This window comes from Alternaria novae-zelandiae (assembly GCF_023758075.1).
Source record: "Alternaria novae-zelandiae strain BMP 2774 chromosome Unknown scaffold_9, whole genome shotgun sequence".
NCBI classification, from domain to species: domain Eukaryota; kingdom Fungi; phylum Ascomycota; class Dothideomycetes; order Pleosporales; family Pleosporaceae; genus Alternaria; species Alternaria novae-zelandiae.
Genome location: NW_026056969.1, coordinates 952,487 through 968,823, shown reverse-complemented (window position 1 = coordinate 968,823; position 16,337 = coordinate 952,487). Strand labels below are relative to the sequence as shown.

Genomic DNA, 16,337 nt, shown 5'->3' with positions numbered 1-16,337 from the left:
CGGAAGAGCTCGTGCACACATGATCTCGCGAATGGGGAGATTTCGGAGTCGAGTTGGGCGTTCAGGCTCCCCAGTTTTCGGGTCGTCATTGCTCCGTTACCTCCGAATGACGATCCACGTGGAGAAGGACCGAATAGCTGTCTGCCCGGGCGACGGCCTAATTGAGCCGACCTTGATTTCCGCGCACTCTTGACGTAGCCTTCGTATGGACGCGCGACCAAGCTTGTGTTTGGGTAGTTAGTTACAGTTGAGGCTTCCAAGTAAGAGAAGATCGCTGACCCACTTTTGATCAACGGAAGGAGGACTCTTTGGTAGTTTGAACGCGGACATCTCATTCTTTCCATACAAGTCAAGGAATCCGTGTTAGCTACTCAAAAACCAGGGCTATGAGCATATATGTCAGATGCTTCGTTGGAACTTGCGCTATCATCCGACGCTGTCGAGGCATCCTCCGGATCATCCTCGTCCCCACCTTCGTCCGCGGTCTCATCTTCGCTGACCTTTACCTCGGATGCATCGGCATCCTCAGATATCTTACGTGGGTTCCTACAGTTAGCCGTATTACATAGACAGTACTGGTCACCCTTGAACCATTTCGGACCGTAGTCTAGTGTCAGCTCTTCGCCGATAGCGAGTTGTCGCTTCGTGACTATATAAACGGCTCGACGCTCCAGAGAACACACCATCTCTAAAAATTCCGTATTCGGATTGCAAGAGTGGTTGATGAAGCGAGTTACACCTCCGGTATGAAGAGCGTCTATAGAAGCTGTGGCGTGTGTCTGAGTTTGGTCTAAGTTTGGTTTACCGATCGAGATCCCGACGTGATAAGCATCTCTTCCATGAGCTGGAGTTCCATCGTCTTTAGAAGCTATGATCTGGCCTGTGTACTCTCCTACAATGGTAGAGTCGTGAATCACCTTGCGCGCAAAAACCCCGTGACCGCGGGGACCGACGTCCTGTAGCAGTAAGTGAGAGAGCCAGAAATTATGCAGATGCTTTGCCCATGCGCTGTACCCACACATACAATGTGTGACATCTTCTGGTGCTTCGCAGTTGGGGCATGGCTCGATGCAGGACTCGGTCTCATCGACGTCTCCAATAAGACCCTCGATTGTGCTGGGAGGCCAGTTACCTTGGAAGGCTGCTGGCTCAGACTGGTCATGCCAATGTTCTGCATTGAACGCGGTTTGCAGAGCAACCGAGCAGTAATGTTTTCGACCGGCTGCGTGTGTGGATACTCTATGTCTGGGAACACCGTTTTCGTCCTGAGAGTAGAAGAACAGGCTACCCTGTAGATCGGGATTGTATAAGTCTTTCAGGAGTTTAGTAACAACGCCAGAGGTAAATGCTGTCTTTTCGTGTTGCTTGCGCTTAGCCTTTTGCTGAATTTGCTGGAAGACTTCATCTTGTGTCAAGAGTGACATCGTTATTGCGGTATAAGGAAATGGTAGCAAGGCCTCCGGTTGATCTGGAATATGACTCCCTTCTGACCAGAACAAACATACTCGAGGTATTTACGCATCGAGGCCATATCGCCATGCATTGTGACATTGTGAAAGGGGATATCGTATCGTGCCAGTGGAATCGTCTGTTCCATAAAAAGACTTGAATCGCGCGCTGTGAAGTCTCGACTGCGGTCGCAGGGGCGTTTCACAGTGGCCATGCTGGAAGAAAGAATGATTGCGCGACGAAAAGTAGTCCACTGTATGCTTGGCACGTCCGCGCTCTCGCACAATCTAGAGCGTCGAGCCTATAGCATGTGATCTGGGCTCCGGCGCCTGCCTGGTGTGGACATGTCCAAGGCTTGGAATTGACGCTAACGGGGAACAGCTGCGGAGAAATATCGCAGGATAGATGCTGGTTAATATACGTTCTCCTCCGTGTCGTGATAGGGCTAGACGAATGGTTGGTACGTAGAGCATGCTCAGATGTACTCAGCAGTGCGATCTGCAACGCCACGTACCCGGCGCTGGAAACGGGGTACAGAATAGATCGCCGTACTACTTGCTTCTGTGGAACTTCGGTCGAGGATAGCTATAAGAAGCCTCCATGGTGCAGGGACTCTGGAACTAGGTCGGTCAACCTTCATCTCAGTCGACACCATGTTCGCGCTCAACTCCATGTTGCCTGTGCTCTTCGCAGCTGTGGCATCCGCGCAGCTCACCTCAAAGCTCACGGAGATCACCGACTTCGGCCCTAACCCGCGCAATGTCTCGATGTTCATCTACGTGCCGGCCAACCTGCCGCCAAATCCCCCGATCTTGGTGTCGCCCCATTGGTGCCATGGTGGGATTATCCCGTGTACGGACTGTCTGGGAGACGTTTACTGACTTCGTACACTCATCTTTAGGTACGGCCCAGCAGGTCTTCGATTATCGGCCATGGGCTTCGCTTGGCGACGAATATGGGTTCATCTCGATCTATCCTAATGCTTCAACGCTGAATACAGATCAATGCTGGGATGTGAGTAGCCAAGAGTCGCTCACTCACAACGGAGGAGGCGACGCGCTAGGCATTATATCCATGGTGCGCTGGACTTTGGAAAAGTACTATGCAGACAAAGACCGCGTATTCGTTACCGGAACGAGTTCAGGCGCGATGATGACCAACGGTAAGACCGGACGGCATAAGATGCATATGAGACACACGCTGACTCCGTACCTCCCCAGTCCTTATTGGTAGTTATCCGGATGTATTCGCAGCAGGAAGCGCATGGGCCGGTGTGCCCTTCGGCTGCTTTGCTGGCGACGGCTTCGACGTCTGGAGTGACGCGTGTGCTAGAGGCCAAATCGTGAAGAACGGACCGCAATGGGCAGCTCTTGTGCGCAACGCATATCCCACGTATCGCGGCTTTCGACCGAAGTTCCAAACTCTCCACGGCACAGCAGACACCGTACTGTATCCACAAAACTTCCGCGAGCAGATCAAACAGTGGACGAGCGTGTTTGATGTGAGCCAGAAACCGACGGAGATTACGGAGGACGTTCCTTTCGAAGGATGGACGAGGTTTCGGTATGGCGACAAGTTCGAAGCGTACGAGGCAGGGAGTGTAACGCATGATATCCCGACGGATGCCGATACGGTGATGGACTTCTTCGACTTGAAGTGCAGCGGGCCGAGCTGCTTCTCGAGGCCCAGATCGGGTAACAGTACATGGTAGTTGATATGGTGTTTTGTTAGCTGTCGCTGTGGAGTTTGCAATACACACGAAGCATAGCGCTCCGATATCAAATAAGAATAGAGTGCGCCGTTAACTCAGACGGCGGCCTGGTCTTGGTTCGGGCTGGCCATTGAGATGGTCTGTCGGCGTAATGCGACGAATCCCAGGTCTTGCGAAACAAACTCAGAATAAATACAGATGACTCATGACAGTGCAGGCATAGCGCAAAGACACCGCAAGAACATTTTTGGGATGCGGATGCTGATAAAATGTGTTAGGCAGTGGAAGGACGCGTTTGGATTCTGCGACCCCCAGCTTGGAAGGCTCGCTAAGTCGGCGTGAAGCGTGCCCGGCGCTAGAACACGTGACGTCATCAGCCGGCAACGCGATTCCATCCTATGTACTTGACAGCTCCCAACTACCAAGGAAGATTACCGCCAGGCTTTACTGTGATCACAAACTCTTTTTCATCGCAAACCGCTCATTCATTACCATGATAGTACCCGAGTTCGACTAGCATCAACTATCCAGCGCAGTGCGGAGAAGACGCGCTAGACACGCGGTCGCGCCCACGCATTTGCTGCTCCCATCGAAGATGCAGCCATCTTACGATGCAGCGTACGCGATCTACGCTACCCTCATTGTTCGGTCGCGGATGGCTTTGACCCGAGCTCAAAGATTCGACAGACATATTGTACCCCGCCCTGGGTTTAGCGACCCCAGACGATCACATTGGTTGCCCCAGCATGCAGTCGAAGGAGGAGCATGCCCCTCCGCTGTATAGCCAAGAGCTGGGGAACTTCGTATCGCTCGCATGAGGATGCTGGAAATTCTGATGCGGCTGGAGATCCTCCGCAGAAAGGATTACTATTACGGGGGAGTTCCCCGCGCAGTCTTCATTACACCGACGTTGTCGATATAATGTCCAGACTGATCCCTCGTAGCTCAAGTGGGAGCATACACAGCTTTCCCGTCTTTCAGCGATGCGGGCTGTGAAGATCTTTGCGGCCTTCTGTGCCTGTTCGAAATACACGGCGCATGCTTTGCTCGATGAGAAGTTCGTGGGCTTCGAGCCTGGAGATCAAGCCTTGGATGCTGCTGGCGCTACCGTGATAGCTGACGCAGATGATTTCGTGGGTATCCACATTGCGCTAAACAGCCTGGTGAACGACTTCGAGCAGATCACTGGAACCCGACCCGCGCTCAGTAACGCCACTACTAACTCTACATTTTCGACTTCATCAACGGGCATCGTCGTCGGCTCGGTGGGTTCGAGACTCATCCGTCACCTGTCCTCCGAGAAAGGTCTTGACATATCAGATCTTGAGGGGAAGTGGGAGGTGTTCAAAACGGCTGTGATCGCTGATCCAATAGCCGGAGTGGAACGGGCGCTGGTAATTGTAGGCAGCGATAAGCGCGGTACTATTTTTGGTGTTCACACGCTTGCCGAACAAAGTGGGCAGTCTCCGTAAGTGCTTCTATCGTGCATTTCTGACCGTGAACTGATGGGTTGCGACAGATACCATTGGTGGGCGGATGTGCCGACGAAGAAACACGCCGCCATCTTCGCACTGCCAAAAGTCACTGTTCATGGCCCGCCATCAGTCAAATACAGGGGTCTCTTCATCAACGACGAAGCACCGGCATTAGTAACATGGTGGGCTGCACGACACAACTCCTCTCACTATCCTCTCGACACCGAGTTCTACGCCCACGTGTTCGATTTACTACTCCGGTTGAAAGCAAACTACCTATGGCCTGCCATGTGGGGGTCGACAACACCGGCCCCAGGTCAAATCTTCTTTACAGATGACCCAGGGAATCAGCAGCTCGCAAACGACTACGGTATCGTAATCTCTACCAGCCATCACGAGCCAATGCAAAGAGCCACCAATGAGTGGAACGCAACTGAGACCGGGCCCTGGGATTGGAGGTTGAACAAGGACAACGTCACGCGCTTTATGGAAGAGGGTATTCGCAGAATGGGAAACAACGAGAGTTACGTGACGCTGGGTATGCGCGGCCCAAGTGATAGTGCGATAGTTGGAGACGACGCCTTGGAGATACTTCGAGAAGTGTTTGAAGTCGAGCGTCAGATCTTCAAAGAAGTACTAGGTGATCAGAAAGTGAACCGTAAGAGGAATCATTAAGACAGGGTTTAGGCCACGCTGACAAAGTGTAGAGGCATGGACGATATATAAGGAAGTGGCGACTTATTACGCAGCTGGACTTAACCCTCCCGATGATGTCACTATCATCATGCCCGATGATAACCATGGCCAGATTCTGCGCTTACCCACTGGTAACGAGACTGTCAGGGAAGGCGGCGCTGGCGTTTACTTTCATTTCGAGTATTTTGGTAGACCGCGATCGTACAAGTGGTCAAATACCAACAGCTTGGTCAGTATGCGCAGCTTGCATGATCAATCCTTTCCTAACAGACGCAGTCGAAAGTGTTGAAAGAGCTTTTGCAAGCTTACTGGCGCGACGCGAACCAGGTTTGGGTCATCAATGTCGGTGATATCAAGCCTTTGGAGTTACCCTTTGGATTCGCTATGGACTTAGCTTGGGATATCTCAAAGTTCGACTTCGATACGATACCGGAGTATCTGCGCCTCTACGCCGAGAGGGAGTTCGGCATAGAACATGCAGATGATATTGCGGCTCTGCTGATGGAGTTCAACCATCTTATTGGAATGCGCCGCTTTGAGATGGTTCAACCAGACACGTATTCAGTACTGAACTATCATGAAGCGGAAACGGTCCTGACAAGATGGAACACGCTTGCGCGCCGAACCAGAACACTATACGATCAGATGCCGGACGATCACAAAGCCGCATTCTACGAGCTACTGTTCTATCCCCTAGTATCGGGCGCCACATACTACGCAGTAAACGTTCGCACTGGAATGAACTACCGACATGCTATGGAGCGAAGGAACTCGGCAAACGCCCTCGCTCATCAGATTTTGGCCGACTTCGAATATGACTACGATCTAGTTGAAGGTTTCGACGCTGTCCTGAATGGAAAATGGCGTAATATCATGTCTCAGGCCAAACTCGAAACATTCGACACCACAAAGCCCAAGAATTGGATGAATCCATCCCGCGACATAGTCTCAAATCTTTCCTTCGTTCAACTGCGCCAAAACATGCAGTACTCCATCGGCAACCTTGGTATTTATGCGGAGGGCTCCAATAGTCCTCTCGACCAGGGACGATGGGCTGAGTCAATCGATCCATCGTTGCCTTTCACGAAGTCTCAAGCCAAGGTACCGGAGATGAGTCCCTATGGGCCTCATCAGCGGACCATTGATCTCTTCATGCGAGGTGACTACCGCATTCCGCTCGACTGGCAGCTCGGTGATATCCCGGTGGATTGGTTGTCGATAATACCAAGCTCTGGTCAACTCAACCAGACCGTAGACGAGCAACGCCTCAACATCACCATCGACTGGACACGGGTGCCAGAAGGATACAACGACACCGTAGAGGTTGGTATAACATCAACGCCATCATTTTATCCATATTACGACATCATACACGTTCCAGTGAGCAATTTTAAAGTACCCGGCGATTTCCAAGGCTTCCCAGAAACTGCCGGTTACATATCCATTGAGAGCCCGCACTACCAGCGCTCGTCGCTCGGTAACGGCACTGTAAACAACACGGTATCATTTGCTCATATTCCCTACCTGGGCACGCGCACTGAATCTGGCTCTATCGCAATACGGCCTTTCCATGCTGCTCGGGCTTCTCTTGAAGACGCTACCAAGGCATTTGTCGAATATGACATCTATCTCTTCAATCATACCAATGCCCTAAACGCCACGATATACATCAATGCCTGCCTAGATACCGATCCTAATCTTCTCATGGAGTTCTCGCTTTCCCTCGACGACAGCCCTCAAAGCTTCACGCGTGTGTTGGGTGACCCGGAGGATGCGGGCGATGTGCCGCCGGAGTGGACCAGTGAAGTGATGAATCAGGTTTGGACGAGGAAGGTCAGTCTTGGCGAAGCATCGGGAGGAAAACACATGCTTCGATGGAGTGTCAATAGTCCTGAGATTTACTTGGAGAAGCTTGTTCTAGATACTAGGGGCGGGGTTAAAGACAGCTATCTAGGGCCGCCAGAGACGATGATGGTGGGATATACATGAGGTCACATATATCAGGCAGCTCCTCCTAAAAAGGGCTACTTCATGGTTGCTTTGGAGCCCTCGAAATGCTCCATGCGATCGGCGCCTTTCAACCGAAGCTTCACACCATTAATGTAGAGCTGCGTGATAATGTCAGTAAGATTCCACATAACAAGCGAAAGCATCTGCACATACCAGTGATACCAGTGGTAATCCCAAACCCAACACCAAAAAGCCCAGCAATCCCACGCCCCAGTCAAGGCCAAGTGTATCGAACAACTTCTCTCCAAACAACGGAAACGCGCCGGCGAACATGCAGCGAAGGAAAGATATGGCCGCGACTGCAGAAGCGGGAAACTTGAAGGCGTCGATAGCGTACAGCTGCAGCGCGAGTTGGATGTTCATGCCTCCGGCCATCATAAGCATGATGGCTACCAATGGCACCATAAAGTGCGTTCTGGTGGCCGTGAACCCGTACATGAACAGCCCACCAACCAGCAATGTTCCACCAACAAGACAGCTGACGAGTCTCGACTCAGGCTTGTACTTCATTTGGCCGGATGTTGTGTCTCGCTTGAAGATGGCTTCCATAGCGCGAATAGTAGCGAATGTACCGAGGAGCATACCGATGCCAGCGGCCAGGAAGTCGGTGCCCACGATTCCAACGCTGTGTCCATATCCGCGACCAAAGACATCAGCGTAAGTAACGATGATCAGATATACGACACCAAACACCACTGAGTAGAACAGCGAGGCTAACAACAGCGCTGGATCAAGAGCTAGGTATACCAGGGGTCGGACGAACGCATTGACGAGCGCAGTAGGGCCGGTAGAACGGGGCTGAAGATCCAGTACAGTATACAGTTCAGCGCTAGGCCTCGTTTTCCGTTCTCTTCGCAGCTTGTTTTGTAGGACCCTGGGTGCGTAGGACTCATTGAGGAAGAGAATTCCGGCGATCGAAAGCAGGGCGCTGGCAATGGCGGGTATCCAAAGAGTCCATCGCCATGAGACCCGCTCTGACATCCAGCCTCCACATACGGGGCCCAAGACGGGGCCTAGAACACTGCGGTATGTAAGTGGGGGTATCAAAGATGTAGGACTGTAGACTCACGGGCCAAGCATCACAAGTCCAGATGCCTTCGGACGGGCAGCAAGATCCCACACGTCAGATACGAATCCACCCACCACTGCGATGGCAGCAGACCCGCCGAGTCCAGCAAAGAACCGGCAAACTGAGAACTGAACAGCAGTTTGAGAGAAGCCACCTCCGAGAGAGAAGGCAACGAAGACCAAATTGCCAAAGTGTATAATCGCTGCTCTGCCGTATCGTTCGCTGAGTGGGGCGAGAACGAGCGGACCGATAGCCAGTGCGAAGAGGAAGATGGAGACTTGCAAGGCGCCTACGGTACTGTCTGTGATGCCTAGGTCGTTCATGACTAGGTGGATGGACGGTGCGAAAATGGTGCTTGCGAAGGGCGAGATGAAACAGCATCCTCCCACGATTGCGGTGGCGCGCACTTTCTTGGCGGTTGGCCAGGTCTGAGAAACTTGTTAGCTGGAGATACACTGCATGGGTGTTGACACTTACGCGAGGGTGCTCTTGTGTATCTTCGTCCAGCACCACAAGGTTGGGATCAAGATGCTGGATCTCGTGGCCCGCCATGAATATTTTGTCTGGTTGCGAGGCCTGGTCCGTGAGTAGCTCTTGATAAGCTAGAACGACAGCCTGTCTTTGACATGATCCAGAGGATTCGATATCAATGGAGTCGTTCATTTTCGTGTTTCCGTCGGTGATAGACATGTTGGCGAGGACTAGGTCGATGCTGACGAAGAGACGTAGACAGATACTAGTAGATATGCAAAAAGGTTGACCGGCGAGTACATCGCTATCTTATACCTCTATAACATCTTCTGCTCTTCTAAACCCCCATATAACCGATAGTCGCCTACCGGCGTTAGGCGGCCGCATCTGTGTATAGTTGGAGGCCAAGGCACAGAGGGAGGCAAGGTGGAGAGAAGGGTCGGGTAAAATCGGGGAACCAGTTTGAATCCAATGAAGGTCTTAGGTTCCAGTGTTCGAGGCCATGTCAGGATATTCTCACGCCGGAGAAGACGAAGAAGACAGTTGTTGGATGAGGTGGCCACCTGGGCAAGCTTGAGTACCTAGGTATCTTCGCGGTTTCATGTGTGTATGTGTTCATCGATCTTTGTCGGCGAAGCTTTCGACCTTATCTTTCCGACCGCAGGGCCGCGAATTCGCATTCTGTGTTGCGGTACGCGTTCGTGTTGGCGGATGCCAGCCGCGTAGAAACCAGGGGTCCCACCTGGGCACGGCGAGGGATAGCGTGAGATGTCCAACACGCTAGCCCTATATGGATTAACGTGCGGCTGAAACTAGAGATAGCACCGATTTCGCCGACCGCCCGCATTTTGCTCCCTTTCTCATACCCTAACGTGCAGATTTCATAATACCTAGGTATATTGCGGCCGCATCTGCCCTCTTACGGCCGACCGCCTCCTCCACCCTCCCACCCTATTTAAGGGAAAAATCGAACACCTAAGAGCCTACATTAAGATAAAAGCTTGCGAAGTTAGTGGCCTAACAGCGACGTAGGCTCCTGGGTTTTTAGGTTTTCCCTTGTATGAGGTGCTCCTATAAACCACCATGACACATGCTCGGGATGTGCAGACATGCACCCGCTGCCGTTCAGCCAAGCGTCAATGCGACAAACTCCGACCCGCGTGCTCACGCTGCAACAAGGCGAAGACCAATTGCGTCTACGAAGCACAGGCTCCAGAAACGCCACCACTTGGGGCTATTGATCGCTCGGAGGAAGCTTTCGATAGCACATCTGCATCTTCTTCACCTCATTCGCGCGTAAAGAAACGCGCTCGAGCTTGCTTTTCCTGCACGAGATGTCACCGGCTCAAAATCAAGTGTGACAGAAGATCTCCTTGTAGCAGATGCGCACGTTCCGGGTATGAGACTACATGTCTCTATACGCACAGAGTGAAGACAGCCGAGAAGACGGTTGTACCGTCTTCTGTCTTTGCGCTTGAAGACCCCGAGTTTGTCGTAGCTACCTGGTTTCTGAGAAGACGAAGCTCTAGCCATTTCAGAGCTCTCCTAGATAGGGTGAGCCGTTTTCATGCCTGTTTCGCTCAATTCCCTGACCTCTGATCATCCACAGCTAGAAACATTGCCCGGTCTTGAGGCGCCCCCGTTTACTATGGCCATGCGGGAACACATTGCGGGAAACTGCTCGAGTGACTTCGCTCTAGCCGGCAACTTCCCCTTCGGAAGTCCGCAGTCTCAAGCTTATGCTTCGCTTGATAAAAGACAAGATCTTTTGCAAAACTCCACTGCTTCTGCAGTGCTGTACGCCGATGCATACTTCAGGGTATATAACCCTTGTCTACCGGTCCTTGACCGGTCCACATTCATGTCAAAAATGGAGAGTTTTCACCATACGCAGACAACAGAGGATTCCAGCTGGCTCGCCCAATACTTCGTAGTACTCGGCCTTGGCGCCTATGCCACCACCCGCAATGACTCAGCTTCATCGGAATACTTCTACGCCAGCGAAGCTTGTTTAGCGCAGACGGCATACATGTATCGTCCAACCACCGCCAACATCAGTACGCTGTGTCTCATGGTGCTTGCAAAGTCGGTGGCTTATGCAACTTGCTGGGCTCTAGACACCAGCTGGAACGTTATGGGCCTAGTCGTTCGCTTGTCCATGATGATGGTGTTACATAAGGAATGGATGGCTGGATTTGATGAGCCAGCAATTGCTCACGAGAGAGAAGCTCGGCGGAAGCTATGGGTGGTAGTGGTGTACATGGACATACAACTGTCGTTGATTACCGGTCAGCAATCAATACTCCCACAGGACGACTTCCCAACGGATACGGAACATTGCGCACCAATGATTTTGGAAGACTGCTTCGACTCTATTTTACCACGTGCGCTTTCAATCGTACGTCACGTTTTAGCTCGGATAAACTCGCAGCTCGAGCAGATCAATTACGATGAAGTGGTACAGTATGACCTCGATATACGCCACCTGATGCGCCAAACGTCAGACTTGCCTGGTAACGAACACCTACGCTTAGCACTCGATCTCTTCTTCCGTCGCGCGCTATCAGTCCTTCACGGGCAGTATGCGATAGCTCATGATGCTCAATCTCTATACCCGGTCTCCTACTTATCATTTCTCGAGTGCAATCTTGCGTTGATGGGGCATCACCAACATTGCTTGTCACTCTCAGAGCAGAGCACGGATCTGGCATTAGTCGCACAACCATACATGTTGGACTTCTTCGCAGCTGCACTATCGACATGTGTACAGCTACTCGCCACGGTTCCGCCCCCTGATTACGCAAGGGTACTTAGTAGTTTGAGGAGCTGTGTTGAGCTTATCGGAAAGCAAGAGAGCAGATCGCTGTGCTTTCGCACAGGGTATCACCTTCTCAGTGCCGTGTTCGATCTCACAGACAGGACATATTCGGCCAGTGAATGAGCAACCACCTGACTAGAATAAGGTCAAGTGTCAGAAAAAGGCCGTAGACTAGACATATCAGTTCGCGGGCTTTGTACTCATAGCACTTCACTTCAATTTAAGAACTTCGAGATGATGTCATAATATAAATTACTTGATTCATACACTATCTACATGACTACGAATTCGGAAGTAGATTCCTACAACCGTCTTCGGTAGTGGCCAGTGCTGTTTCCACCGGTGATTTCGGTGTCCAACACAGCAACACTGAGTTCGGGCAGGTTGAAGCGGAACACACCATCGCTTCCGGCGGTGAGCATCATGTTGTTAGTCTTAACGATGTTGATGCCAGTGAAGGGGTCGTTGTACATGTATGGGTCGCCAACGGAGTTGGTAAGGTAAGTGAGGTTGGCCATAGTACCCGGAGCAACGCCCTGGAACTGGACGCTTACAGGCACGTCAGCGTGGTCGGTGGTGTTGTACACAGCACCCTTCCAGACCATAGCACCGTTGCGGTTCTCATCGTAACCAGCACCCCAGTAGAGGGGTCCGTACGAGGTGTTGGAGTGTGTGGGAAGGGTGTGGGAGATCGGGTGGTGGGCAAAGAGACTCCAGCAGTACCAGGTGACGGCCTTGGTGGTGCGCTTCGGGTCTGCATCGAACTGGATGAGCGTGATGGGCCACTGGAAGCGGTTGTTGTTCTTCAAGACGGGGGCGTAGAAGGTACCGGGAATGCGGTCGGAGTTGCGCTCGTATCCGATCAGAGAGACGGCTTCACCGACAGCACCCTGCCACCATGGGTAGGGGTACAAGTCACCCTCCCAGCGGATACCGCCGTTGACGTGGGTAGCGGCAACCTCACCGACAATGTGGCCGGCGTCGTTGTCGAATCGGTTGAACTCGTAAACAAGCTCATCAGGCTCGCGGTACGGGTGGTAGTCACCAAGCGCATCGAGAGGCAGAATCTGGCCGTTGTCATCGTTGGGTCCGTGGATCGGAGGGTCTCCGGCAGGGTCGCTAGATGCGGCTGAAGCAATGACCTGGATGTGAGGGTAGGCCTTGCTGATGGCGTTGTAGAACATGGGGAAACGGTATGCGCGGTAAGACTCCCAGCCGCCGGGGAAGCCAGCGAGCCAGTCTTCGTTACCGACCTCGACGTAGTTCAGCTCGAAGGGCTCAGGGTGTCCAAGCTCAGCGCGGCGTGCACCCCAAGTAGAGTTGGCAGGACCGCAAACGAACTCAATCTCGTCCAAAGCGTCCTTTACGAAGGGCGCGAGGTCTCCTTGGGGTGTGACACCACCATCCAAGTCAAGACCGGCCCAGACACCCAGAACGATCTCGAGACCCATGTCCTCAGACCACTCAAGGTACTCCATGAGACCGAGACCGTGAGTCTGCTGGTATCCCCATACACCCTGGAATCCAGGGCGGTATCTCAGAGGGCCAAGCGAGTCCTTCCAGTCCCAGTAAGAGTCGTTCCTGAGACCCTCAAGCATGTTACCGCCTGGGAATCGGAGGAGCTTAGGGTTCATGTCGGCGAGAGCCTCAGCAATGTCGACACGGAGACCATTCTTGCGGCCCTTGTAAGTCGGAGGGAAGAGGGAAATCAAGTTGAAGTCCAGTGCGCTGGCTGCGGCACCGTCAAAAGTGATGGAGAAGGTGTTGTTGGAGTTGGGCGCAGCCATCTCGGGAACGAGCTCGAAGGTGTGCTCGGTCCAGTCGTCGGCAACGGACTTGGATGGCACTTCAACGGACGCATATACATCGCTGGTCAAGTTTGATTCCAGCGATGCAGTGAACACACCGTTGTACGCACCCTTGACCCAGAAAGATCCGGTGTAGGTCTGCGGGCGGACGTCCATACCCCAGTAGCCCTCGTTCTTGAAGCCAATCTTGCCGGTGGCATAGCTTCCGTTTCCAGCAGAGACGCGCATGGATGCCGGCAACTGCTCAGACAGCGGCTCGTCTAGCATTTGAATGCTAAGCTGAGCGCCATTGACGCTGAAGTAGTGGTCCGTGGAAACGCTGTAGTTCTGGCTGTACTGGAAAGCACGGTTCTGGATCAACTCAGCGTAGATGCCACCATCACCGGAATTGTTGATATCCTGAGAAAACGTCAGTACATGGCATTCTGGCATGGATGATGATGACGATAACTTACCTCGTGAAGGAAGCCATAGCCGTAAGAGTGACCAAACGCGCCGGTTTGATTGCCTCCAGAGTTCTGGACAATAATGTCGGCAGCAAGCGCAGAAGTGGCGCAGGCCGCAGCTGCAATCCCTTTGAGAAACACCATCTTTGCGATCAAAAGACGATGAATTGCTGATCTTCCAAAAAACTCGCCGTTTTGCCTGACCTTATACCTCCGCCTATATCCCGGCTCACTAACCGTTCCCCAACATCGCGGGTCTCCAGCCACGCCAGGCCTTGGCCACGGGAAGAATCAAGAGCAACTTGCATACATGGGCCGGTACAATCGTCATGATATTTCCCGGATCGATGGCGTGTAGGCGAGAGAGCTTGTGTAGCGCCACCCGTCATTGGAGGACTCAGGCGTAGACGAGCGGAAGAATTGGATGAAGTCGAGGGTTAGTTCCTGACGATCCATGCATCCATGCCGGCGGATGCAGCGACCCCTCTCGAGTGACGTTATGTGATGTCCGACATCTTGGCTGATGGAAATGGCGGCGCATGTCCAATACTTCTATCCACGGTGGGCGCATGGCATTGCGGATGATCGGTCGCGGCGTCCACAAGAGCAATTGCATCGTCTTCAACTGCTGTCGAGCTGCTTGTGGAGCTGGATTGGTGTCATAAGGCGTCTCCACTTGCCGAGGCTAGGGAAAGAACCTGGGGCAGGCTGGGGTCTCCGCTCATTCGCAGCTCGGTGCTTTCGCCGTCAAAATGTCGTGTCGGCCTCATGCGCGGCTAAACTGCTACTTTGGTACTAGCGCGTCCCAGCCTCCGAGCGGTACGAGATGAGACGGTTTGGCGCCCAGGGATCCTGCTCTTGTCTGAACACTAAAGATGCCCACGACAGTAAAGCGCGGGAACTTTCAATGTGAAGTGATGGAGTAATCCGCGCTGGGTATGTCAGCGCTTCGATTTTTCGGGTGAGCGTTCTCCGCTGTGAAAGATTCTGCTCTGTGGGGTAGTGCACTGACACTCGCTCGAGCAACAGCACTATCTGCTTGATTAGTCTGATTAGTAACAAAAGAAAAAGGCGCAGGAAATGAAGAGTTGTGGTAAGAATGCTGAAATTTCTAAACACACAGTAAATACCTGATCTCAACATCGCGCTCCCTAGAAAGTCGAAATCTCGATGTGGCAAGCCAGTGCTGCATCGTCCCATTACCCGCTCAGAAATACATCCGTTTAGCCTTATTGCACACCGATGCCTTTCTTCCTCTGTATACTGTCATCGAAAGGGATCAGCCTCTTGCGCGCTATCCCTCTTGACATTGCCCTGGTTCTCCTTCTCAACCCAAGCCGCCGTGCCACTGACGCTCACCACCACACAGCCCATGATTTCGCTTTCCCGAATGTCTAATCCAACAATGGCATTCGCACCCTTGCTTATGGCCTCTTTCACAAGTCTGTCGATGGCTTGATCGCGCGCCTGGTATACGATACTCGTCACGCTCTTGGCCTCTCCCCAACTGCTGTTGAAACTGCTTGCAATATTTTTAATGAAGGATTTCGGGTCTTTGCGCGTCGCGCTTGTAGTTCCGTGGACGGCACCGAGGACGCGAATGACGCGATGACCGGGCAGGTCGGACGTCGTTGATGTCAAGACGGCGGGTGTGCGGCTTTGAGGTGCTTCGGTATCGATCGCAAGAGGCGTTGATGATGGCTGCTGAGGCATGGTGCCTTTTGAGTGGGGATGCCAGCTGGGCATGCGGTTGGGAGGGACCATCATGGTCGAGCGACGGTTGGTCAACATGTTGTTGATTGATGTGGTAAGGTAAGAGAGGCGAATTGAAGTAGAGCTTTTGGTGTACGATGCGACTCAAAACGTAAGTGTCAACGAAGAGCTGATGTACTTCGGAGTAGTTGATATATGTGTAGTATATGATGTTCGAATTGGGCAGACGACAGGGCGCGACGATCGATCAATATATCCGAAGAGCACCTTGAATGACGTCCATCGGGTTGCGAAACACCTGAGGACCATGCCTCCCTATGGGCTGTCATCCAGGCATAGTTCCTAGACGTCTAAGCCACCATAACAGCTGCTAAGACGGACTAGAATGCCGTGCAGCGAAATTTTTGCAGGTGACGGAGATTAAACCGCCTTTTGCGACTGAATTTCTGCTATGGAAACGCGGAGTGGGATTCCGCACTTAAGTTCGCGATGAGGTTCGGGCAGGTCGAGTCGAGGTATGAAACATGCGAGGTTGCGGGGCTACACCTCTGGTTTCAGACGCACCGCTGATACATGGATGATGCGTGAACACCGATCTTGACAATGCCAGAATGTCTTCGTATTTCGGTGCGCAATGCCGTTATATGCGCATTTGTGTGATCCTCATCGCC

General features: G+C 52.5%; 5 protein-coding genes across 5 annotated transcripts; 1 reads left to right on the top strand and 4 right to left on the bottom strand.

The window, feature by feature from the left end:
• Positions 1–371: 371 nt before the first annotated feature.
• J4E88_005203 (uncharacterized protein) lies at positions 372–1,424 on the bottom strand (the record flags this gene model as incomplete). The annotated part of the gene is made up of 1 exon (XM_049398843.1): positions 372–1,424. One exon carries the CDS (start codon positions 1,422–1,424, stop codon positions 372–374), a length of 1,053 nt encoding a protein of 350 aa, XP_049255523.1.
• A 678-nt stretch (positions 1,425–2,102) lies between these two features.
• Positions 2,103–3,160, top strand: J4E88_005202 (uncharacterized protein; the record flags this gene model as incomplete). Its single annotated transcript, XM_049398842.1, has 3 exons — positions 2,103–2,286; positions 2,351–2,611; positions 2,670–3,160. 3 exons carry the CDS (start codon positions 2,103–2,105, stop codon positions 3,158–3,160), a joined length of 936 nt encoding a protein of 311 aa, XP_049255522.1.
• A 4,195-nt stretch (positions 3,161–7,355) lies between these two features.
• On the bottom strand, positions 7,356–9,100 carry J4E88_005201 (uncharacterized protein; the record flags this gene model as incomplete). Its single annotated transcript, XM_049398841.1, has 4 exons — positions 7,356–7,439; positions 7,495–8,362; positions 8,411–8,838; positions 8,888–9,100. 4 exons carry the CDS (start codon positions 9,098–9,100, stop codon positions 7,356–7,358), a joined length of 1,593 nt encoding a protein of 530 aa, XP_049255521.1.
• Positions 9,101–12,001: 2,901 nt separating this feature from the next.
• Positions 12,002–14,097, bottom strand: J4E88_005200 (uncharacterized protein; the record flags this gene model as incomplete). Its single annotated transcript, XM_049398840.1, has 2 exons — positions 12,002–13,906; positions 13,963–14,097. 2 exons carry the CDS (start codon positions 14,095–14,097, stop codon positions 12,002–12,004), a joined length of 2,040 nt encoding a protein of 679 aa, XP_049255520.1.
• A 1,122-nt stretch (positions 14,098–15,219) lies between these two features.
• Positions 15,220–15,744, bottom strand: J4E88_005199 (uncharacterized protein; the record flags this gene model as incomplete). Its single annotated transcript, XM_049398839.1, has 1 exon — positions 15,220–15,744. The coding sequence occupies one exon, from the start codon at positions 15,742–15,744 to the stop codon at positions 15,220–15,222; it is 525 nt and encodes a 174-aa protein (XP_049255519.1).
• Positions 15,745–16,337: the final 593 nt, after the last annotated feature.